The 10,112-nt window shown below is 40.2% G+C and overlaps 1 protein-coding gene across 3 annotated transcripts in view; it reads left to right on the top strand.

Moving 5' to 3' along the window:
- Nucleotides 1–10,112, top strand: part of cacnb2a (calcium channel, voltage-dependent, beta 2a) — a 70,599-nt gene that overhangs the window by 319 nt on the left and 60,168 nt on the right. For 2 of the 3 annotated variants that reach the window (XM_084340117.1, XM_084340120.1), the window contains exon 2: nt 2,540–2,632. In XM_084340117.1, coding sequence (XP_084196243.1) covers nt 2,540–2,632 — 93 coding nt within the window. Of the gene's footprint in view, nt 1–219; nt 318–2,539; nt 2,633–10,112 lie in introns of those variants that run through there. The other variant, XM_084340118.1, reaches the window with a different exon arrangement.

Genomic DNA, 10,112 nt, shown 5'->3' with positions numbered 1-10,112 from the left:
GTGAGTTGTTAACTTTAAATGACACCGACATGTTTTTCTTGTCACAGCCTGTTATAGTTTAAGTTATAGTTATGTTATATACGAAAGTTAGCACGCCAAAGAAACAGGTCTTCACCTTTAATCTGAACTCACCTGCCCTGAACCTGTCCTCTTCCTCTTCCTCTTCCTCTTGGTGGCTGCTAGCTTAAATTAACGTCTGATTACGTCTACGTCACCAGCACCGCGTGCGCTCCACAGCCACTTTTTGAATTTAAACGGTCGATTTTGATCCAAAATGTCGTCGACGCTGTTTCCATTGAATGTTACTTCATGTTGGTGTAAGTCAGGTTGTATCTCAGTATTTTTGCTCTAGTTGGCCCATTTTTAATGTTTTAATCTTAAATCTGCCAAATTGCTCATGTACAAACTAATAATGTTAATTTTACATCGATTATAAGAAAAGTTCTGTGGACTTTTTATGTTTTCACATGTAACGTCAACCATTTTGGTCCAGTCCAAGAAGTATTCAGTGTTGTACAAAGTACCCCACAGTCAGACTTGAGTAAATGTAAAGATATTATGTTACAATATTACTTTGCTAAAAGAGTAAAAGTTTTAAGGTATCTGATTTTAAATGTACTAAATTATCTCAATACATCCTCTATTATATTTTTTTGAAATGTAGTTACTAGTTACTTTGTCGATTCATATTATTTTATTGTTATTGTTGTTATTGTTATTAATTGTGAAGTGTTACCAGTAGCACATTTTAAGATTATCACCAATCACCAATAATAGGAAAAATGCTGAATATCGGCCCCTATAATTTACCAGGCAGATAATCAATCTACCCCTTGTGTGTATACACACTGTATACTATGCGTCTACTGATTATTGGCCCGGCTGATTATCGGATCCGATGATCATTATTCTGATCATCAGAAACAGTAGAAATACACCATTACAAGCAAACGTCTGTCTGTCATTCAAAAGTGTTCTTACTCACCCATCAAAAAATGCATGAGGTATCAGAATTAAAAGCAGACATGTTATATTGTTAGTTATATATTGGATTATTGGTATTTTGACATGCAAACAGCTCCTTAATGATGTGACTGGTCAAAGAAACGCTAATTTTATATACTTTTGGGTAGTTCAAATTATAATAATATGTCAGATTTTAATAACTGGTCAGATATTTTGAATGAAAAATCATAATCTCCAAAGTAACTGTAGCTGTTCGATAAATGTAGTGGTGTAAAAAATAGCCTACTATATTCCCCTCTGAGATGCTGCGAAGTAGAGTAATCAACTAGCATAAAATATCAATGAAGTACTTAAAAATGAATATGTAATAAATGTAATGGAGTAAAAGTACTATGCTGTATATCCCTCCAGAAGGGTAAAGACCAGAATTATAAAACTAGCATAAAATATCAATAAATTACTTAAAAATGGTATTTGGTGAATAAAAATGTACTTAGTTACTTCCACCACTGTGCCACTTCCAGTTCAGAAAGCCTCAGGTAAAATATTACAGAATGGATTATGCATTATCTTTCTCATGCAGCGAAGTGTATTTGTCCAACATATTTCTGTTTGGCTTTATCGGGGTTAATTAAACCTCATCCTGTTCCTCCAGACTCTCTCTGGGCAGCTCAAACTGTTCTACATGACCGGCTCCTCAGAAACAGTCAGAATAGCTCTCTCTCTCTCTCTCTCTCTCTCTCTTTTTATATGCATGATTAACATGTCCCGAGGGAACGGGCTGGAATAAAAGGCAGATTTCAAATGAATTTCTGTTTTTCAGTTGCTACTGGCAACACATGCTGTATGAACACTTCAGCTAAGTACATTACTTTTCCAGCCCTACACCATATCAGCTTGCATATTCGAGACCACCCACATAATTATCATCGTTTTTCATGATACCTGTCCTGTCATAATAATAGACTTCAAATAAAACACTGAAGGCTGTACTTAACTAATTGAACTAGCAGTCAGGCTCTGTGTCTACACTAAAAGGATAGCTCCATATTTTCATCAAACGTGTGTTTAAAAAATACTCACTTGCCTTACATCTTAATGCGATTACAATGTCAGAGATGGGGGACAGAGCCACAGTGAAAAAAACATGCATTTTAAAGATCAGCTTCAACAATGCATTGGAAAATATCTTTCAAATTATTTAGTGTTTTTGTATGAAAATTCCAAAGGAAGCTTTCTGGGAAAGTGCAAAGGAGGTTTATATTAGATAAGACTCACTGAAAGTAGAGATGAAACACTTTCCTTTATTAGTGTGCTAACAGAAAAATAATCCGTAACTATATTTGGTTGCTGATAAAGATGTCAAACAAATGTCCATCAGATTTTCTTGGAGTCTTTGATGAATGAAGAGTCCACATAAACTCAGACTCTGGAGGCTGGTATGAACATTTGCAGCTTGTCTATCATTGTGAACTCAATATCTTTGTGTTTTACACTGTTGGGAGGAACTAAAACATACATATTGTTCATGCATGTATGCTAATATCACTCTTTCCTTTTTGTCTCTCTGTAGTCTCACGGCAAAGGAGCTCGAAGAAAAGGCAGATTTAAAGGTTCGGATGGCAGCACCTCCTCAGACACCACAACCAACAGCCTTGTTCGCCAGGTAGGGATCACAGTTCACTTTTAACCGCAAGTTGTCCTTGTTGAATCCAGACCTTCGTTTCATGTCACTCCCTGTCTCTCTCTTCCTTATTTCTAGTATCAGCAGTCTGATAAATTTAAGGAAAAGATAGAGATCATCTTGTGATGGGATCACTCCAACCACAATGACCATCAACATGTTCACGTTCTGACCCATGACTACTAAGTAATCGTTTTTACATTAGTATATGAGTAGTCAGTACTCAAACTTGGCCCTCATTTATTTCTCAGTTACACAGCTGTAAAGTTTTGTGATTGCATCTTGCACAATTGTGACAGTGTTGTGTCGAACAAATCTGTCCACAGACAGACAAATAGATGGACATATAAACACCTGGCAAAGTACTGGAAAAAGTGTTACCTCCTGCTACAATATATGTCTTCCTGGCCGTGAATGTGGGCGGGGGCACCCCCTACTTCCGACCCCCTTGCTTGAACCATACCCATCTTTGAACTTGACCTTCATTTTGATCTCACATACACACCTATGAAGTTTCATGGCTGCATCTTGGAAAGTTGTGACACTATCTATACTATACTATAATTCACAGACAGACAGATAAACACCTGGCAAAGTACTCAAATTTGCTTCTGTGGTACACCCCAACTACAATAGGTTTCTCCAGGACCACATTTTGCCATAATCACATACTGTATACACACACACAAGGTGAATACACCATCAGCCGACCCTCTCACAATTGAAGTTCTCTGTACCAAAGTACAGAGATAGAAGACTAGTAACTTTATTTACCCCCTATATGGGACAGTCAATAAACAGTAATTCCCATACCGGGAGTTGAACCCGGGCCGCCTGGGTGAAAACCAGGAATCCTAACCGCTAGACCATATGGGATGTCTTAGGAACCAGGGCTGAACTCACATCATTTTTGTCATCATTGATTCGACTGCAGATTATTTTTTTGATAATCATTTATTTATTAAAATGTGGAAAAAAAATTGCTTATCATCACAATTTTCCAGAGCCCAGAGTGACGTCCTCAAATTGCTTCTTTTGTTCAGACAAAAACCCAAAACCTAAAAGCACTTTCATAAATGGAAAAAAAAGCAGCAAATCCTTAAATTTTAGAAGATGGAAAAAGAAAATGTTTGATAATCTTGCATCTTGCTTGAAAAATGATTACTCGATTGACAAAGTAGCTGGTGATTAATTCTCTTATGATTGACTCATCGATCAATTGACTGTTCGTTGCAGCTCTACTAGGAACATAGTTCTGTTTATGACAAGGTACAAGGAAGATATATCTGATTATTTTGTGCACCATACAAGAATATCTTCAAGAGTTATTCCTGGATCCTGGCTTCAGTCGCTTCATTCAGGAATGTAACACTTTGTGTGTGTGTTTGTGTCTGTGTCTGTGTCTGTGTCTTGAGTGTATGTTAATCCCTGACAGTAAACGCAAACTGGCATAAGAGCCCAGCTTCAGTCATCATCATCCATCAGGGATGAGATGTGCATCGCAGTGAAAGCCCTCTGTAAACACTGTTGGGTACAGTATGTTAAGTGGAGCTGCATCCTCTGTTGTGAGTGCAGCAGCAACACAGTGGCCTTGTTATAAAGCAGACCCTGCGAGGTACAAACTCGACATGTCTGGTCTTTGTTGAGCAGACCTGCGAGGGACAGGACAGGCCGGGTTAAGGATGCGCGTCCCTGCCTAAATGTTTCTGCCTTTTTTGGAGGAGGCACACGTCACCTCGTCTTTGGCACGGCAGCGGCAGGGCGACGGGAAGCTGGATGAGATCAGAGCAAGACGGCACCTCCTGGCCTGCTGTCTGCTTCAAGGCCACGGAGAACTTCTGAATGAGCTGCTATTGTCAGTGTTAGAGCTCATCGGGAGCTGCTTAGTGAGAAATTGCCTGACTTTACCATCACCCTTGGGAGCTCATGCCCATTCCCACAGTCTTGTCCCCAAATGAGGAGTTCCCCTCCACTGAGTCATCACAGATAAACTCAATAAGGCTGAGAGTGAGCATCTATCTGCAACATAACACCACATCGTACAGAAACGAGAGGCCATTAAAGTAAGGTTTTAGTAGAGGGATGTGGGGAGAGTGGAGGAGTGATGTGTTTCAGGGTCAGCGAGGCCCTTGCATGCCGAGCAGAAATATCCTCTTTGAGAAATTTGCCGCAAGAGGGCCCCAGGAATAGCAGACCTTCCAGTAACTTCTCCCCTGTTTGGAGACTAATGTAAATACTGTTTTTCATTTGTGTTATCATAACAGCAGTTTTGATCTGACCTTATTTTCCTCGCCCTTGTGCTCAATCATCCTGCCTGTGATTATTTTCACTTATCACAGAAGAATGAGGACGTAGTATTGAGATGGCTGAACCAACACCATCCTGGGGAAAGTATGAAACTAATCTTTTGTGTGGTTATCTCAGTGCCTATTCATCAATCTGTCATCCGGTTTTCATGGTGTCCTCGCCTCTCTTTGTTTTAGCATTTCTCTCCCTGCCGTCAACAGCCAAAGTTGCTGTTTACTGAAGAATGTTTGCATGACTGGATTTCACATTTTGAAATGATCCTTTGTATATTGTGCTTTGCTCTCCCTCTTGTCTGACCTGTTGTTTTACTGCCTCATAGTCCTGGCATTTCTGTAGGCGTCTTAAGAATAACTAGTCAAGGTCACTCACTGTGTGATCGATCCACCACAGCTTTGAGCATCATAAAAATGACTTTCCAGTAACTGCATATAAACAGCTCCTAAAAGACAGAGTTACTCATGCTGCTACAGATAGAGGGGCAGAGGGCAGACAGTGAGTAGGTTGAGAGAGAAAGGATGAGAGACGTTCCCTGTGGTCATGGCCCGATGCCCGGGGGAGTATGGAGGAGGCTGGGAAGGGTGGAGGTCCAGGCCAGACCAGACCGCTCAGCCGTGGGAGTAGCGAAGTCAGTGTTGGAACCGGAGCTCAGCTCTCCATTGAGAAGGAAGAAGGGCAGAACTGTTAAAGATTTGTCGGCAAACTTAAACATCAGGTGGATGGTTTATTTTTATGTATGTGGAGGTGGTCTGGTTCTGCAGCGTAAGCAAAGAAAACATTTTGTGATTTGTGGTGCATCCTCCATCCGTCATGGTTTTGACCCTTTATCATTGTTTCAGCATTTCTTTTGACAGTCCAGACATTTACATCAAACCATTTCTCATGAGGTAGAAAAACAGATGTTTCAGCATCAAGCTGGACCTAGCAGCCGTTTAGTTTGCAGCATAAAGACTGACAATGGGGGGAAACGGCTGGTCTGGCTCAGGGCAAAGGTAGCAAAATCTGCTCACCAAACAGTCTGGGTTGGCCTTTCCACTTCAATGCTAACGGTACCTAGCTACAGCCAAGACTAGCTTGCAAAGTACTCTGTTACTATGGTGATATGCCACCCCCAATATTTTCGGAGCTACCACGAAATTATGCCAAAATTCTACAAATAGCACCTTTTATTGAAAGTGTAAATATGACAATCTGCATATTTTAGAGCTATTTCTTGGCCAGGAGCAGCTTCGACATGACTGGTGGAGATTCCAAGAAGTTACTGCTCCTATCCAAGCACAAACCACCTGTAAGAACGGAAATTGCCATTTTTACACTTTGATTATGATTAAACAAAATCAATATGTAACATGTTAGTAGATAGTCTGACTCACCATATGTAGACTGTATGTATAAGCCTGCCACTGGCCGACTATTTCATTCAGCATTTTCCTCCCTTCTATCTGTTTTAGCGTTTTTTTCAGGATCGGCTGTTCCCAAAAATGCATATTAAGTGTATTTTCCCAAATTTTGAACAATATCTTTCAAGTTGTTTGTTTTCAATAGACAATATAGTCGTCTTTTAGTGTGTCCACAACTGTTTTTTGTTGAAACACACTACATGGAGCCTGGTGTCCTGTTTTTCCTGATCATAATGGAAACGGAAAACAGGCCATAGGTGTAAATGTGAGTGATTGTCCTTTTTTCGACTGGCAGTGTGTTTAGAGAGTCAGCCTTGTGCCTAATGCATCCTGGGAAACAATCCAGCCCCACATGACCCTGAATAATAATAAACTTTCTTTATATAGCCCTACTCTAAAAACAGAGTTAACAAAGTGCTTTACAGAGAGTGAGAAACAAAGCTCAGAGCAAACAACAGGATTAAACGCGAGGAGAAGAACTGCTCAAAAGCAAACCTACAAAAGTGGGTCGTAAGTGGTGAATTTAAAAAAAGACTGACTTTACAAGCGTAATTTCTTCTGTCAGGCTGTTCTCAAAAGTAGGATCTCTAATGACGAATGTCTGATCATGTGTTCTTTTATTCACGGCTGAGTCTGATGAGCTCCGATTGAGGATGTTTGCCCTCTGGCTCTTGTAGAGATAGAAGATGTGAAACACCGGGTGTACAGTAAATAGTCTTTAAAAGTGTTCACTAAAGTCATAAAGTCATCTCTGTAACTGACAGGTAACACATTAAGAGCAGCGAAGGAAACCAAATACAACAACAATGGAATAAGCGCGATCAATTTGATAACAGAGGACCTACTATTTCAGGCACTCAGTGGAGGGTAACTAGAACGAGACTTTTGTTGCAATACAAGCAACACGCAGTCACAGAGAGGATTTCATGTACAATAGTTCAAACTGTGGTTTTACATAACTCAGAGGGCATTATGTCATAATTAACCTCCTGCTGCTTCCCACACTCGTTATGTTTATGTAAATGGTTGCACCAGGCTCTGTATCGCCCACCTCCCTCTGTCTCTTTCACCTCCATCTCTGTATAACACCGTCTCCCCCACTGCAGCAGCCGTTTTTTCCACGTCACATTCTTGCAGTTCGACCCTCTTTGTCTGCTCCTTGTGTATGTTCAGGCTGGAGAACTGGATTTGATGATGAAAGGCTGTCTGAGAGGGCGTGGCGAGGGCAGGAAACCCCTCTCACACTCTCCCTGATTGCAAATATTTTCCCTTTTCATCATCCTCGAGCTTATTTTGTCCTCTGCTTAATGGAGTGTATGGGTGACGCAGAGAGCTTATTATTGACTGTTATCAGATCTGGCAACTCTTGACTTTTTATGTAACAGATTCCAGTGCCATACTGTAGACGTATGGAGAAGCCGCCACTGGAAATGTTGGAGGGCGAAGTGTAAGATGAATCCTGCAGACCTTCGTCTGAACTTTGAGCAATGTATGTCATAGTTTTCCAATAGTAGGTATTTCTGGAGAGCCATATGTGTTTTCTGGCATCAAACTGCAGTAATGATGCATGAGTTTGGATACTGTAAATGTGAAAGCCACTGCTGCTCTGTCAAGCATTATAGAAGCACCAGGCTGCCATCTAGTGGTACAATGAATGAATACAGGTATTTAACCTGGTGGTAATTCACAGTATCTGTACCACAGTAACCAAATAAATCTAGAAAATCTGCATTTGGGCATTTTCAGAATTTGTACCTGTTATTTGACAAACCACCTAGGAAGTCTCTTCTTTCTACAGACTTTCTACAGGTTTTCTTTTGTAGGTAAAAAACAAAAGTAAAAAATAAAGAGAGCAAAGCACATACAATAAAAAGGGTTTGCCAAAAAAAAACTCTTTTGGCAGCAAATGCATTGCATTCACAGTGACCTAATTCCAAGTTTCTCTGCCTTGATCATGAGTCCCACCCTGCTGTTTTACTGGCTAAATTAATTTGGCACTGTGTTGATGCACTACCCCCCTGGTGGACAAGGTCAATACGTGCTTTTATTATGAGAGTAATCAAAGTCTTCCCTCTGAAAAGTGCCCATCAAAATGCTAAATCAGGCATCGTCTGAGGATATAAAGATGGATTTTCTAAACCACTAAATTGAAGAAAAGTGCTGCTGATAGTTCACACTCTGTGAATTTTTATTCATAATCACTCATATTTTTAGTAGTAGTAGTGTGTTAGCCAAACAATGAGATGCATACTAGTACTGCTGGGGACTTTATGGAGCTGTTTTGTTCATATATAGGGCTTCATAAAAGGGCTGGACCCAATTTTTTTTTATCATTATTGTTTGTTATCCATCAGAAGAGGGTGAAAATTGCTTGTTTTGTCAATTTAAGACCACAAACAAACAAATACAGGAAATCCTAAAAGTGGAGATGCTGGAACATTTTTGCCTTAAAAATGACTAATACAGTTAATCAGAATATTGCATTTTTTATTTTAATCAAGATTGATGCATTTAATTAGCTTCCTCTCATGCCTTGGAAGCTTGCTCTTTTCTGCAGGTTGATTGATAGTGTCTTCTTGGTAGTGATGGAGGCCCACGGAGAGAATAGAAACTCTGTTGCCTTTCTTGCTTTATCACACTTGTTTTTTGCTTCTGGATTATATTATTGTGTGTGCACTAATTTAGGTACAATAGCAAGAAGGCATGCAGTTTTTTTGACATGAGTGACCTCAGGTGTAGCTTTGAAGGTGTTTTCAGAAAGCATAATGAACCAAAATTAGAAATGCAGCATTTGAGTTTCATTTTAGCGTGCGGACATGATCTCTTGCAATATTTTTCATGGCGTCAGCTGCTGCTGAGTGATGATTACTTCTCAAAGGGGGACAGGGTCTGACAGACCTGATTGATAGGACTCTCTTCTGACTGTAAGGTGCACCTCTCTCTGTTTATAATGATGCCTTTCCATCACAGCAGACACTTGTCAACTGGTGAATTATTGGCAGTAAACTAAAGAAGCTTCAGTGTTGATGAAAGACGGTGCCAGATTTACGTTGGGCAGAGGGTGTGTCAGGCCAGAGGAGGAGATATATGGATGCTGATACTATCACTGATGAGCACAAAGCTTTACAACAGGTTACACACCACCTGTACAGGGCCACTTGAGTCCAGAAATGCTGCCTGTATCCACTAAATCAACACTGTGATCCATAGACCTAAATACTGCAGTATGGTGTGAGGGTGTTGTGGATGCACAAACAAAGTGTTTTGCTTGTAAGGCAGCTTTAGGACGACAGAACTTCCTTTTTTTGTGTTTTTGTCCGCTATGATGTTTTACAAAATGGAAATTACATTACATACACTCTCTCTCTCTCTCTCTCTCTCTCTCTCTCTCTCTCTCTCTCTGTAACATATTTAACATATTTTCAAACCTGCTGTTCTTATTTGGTTGGATTTGATTGTCGTGCTGCATAACATTGGAAGTAAGACTGGGGTTCATTAGCATTATACTGGTATTGAATCATCTGGTTTTGGTACAGATTGGCAGAGGTGGGAATTGTGGAGTCATCAAGTCATCTCCATGCCATGTATTTGTTCTGTTCATGCACTAAACCAGCTGAGTCCAATCAGCACAGCTCTTCAGCCAGGAAGGTGAGCTAATTAATGAATGCACCTGGTTCAGTGACTGAGCAGAACAAATACATGGCATGGAGATGACTTGATGACTCCACGATTCCCACCTCTGCAGATTGGTAAAACAA

This window comes from Pagrus pagrus (genome assembly GCF_965226575.1).
Source record: "Pagrus pagrus genome assembly, chromosome: 20".
Classification (NCBI taxonomy): domain Eukaryota; kingdom Metazoa; phylum Chordata; class Actinopteri; order Spariformes; family Sparidae; genus Pagrus; species Pagrus pagrus.
This window is presented reverse-complemented; position numbering and strand designations above follow the sequence as displayed.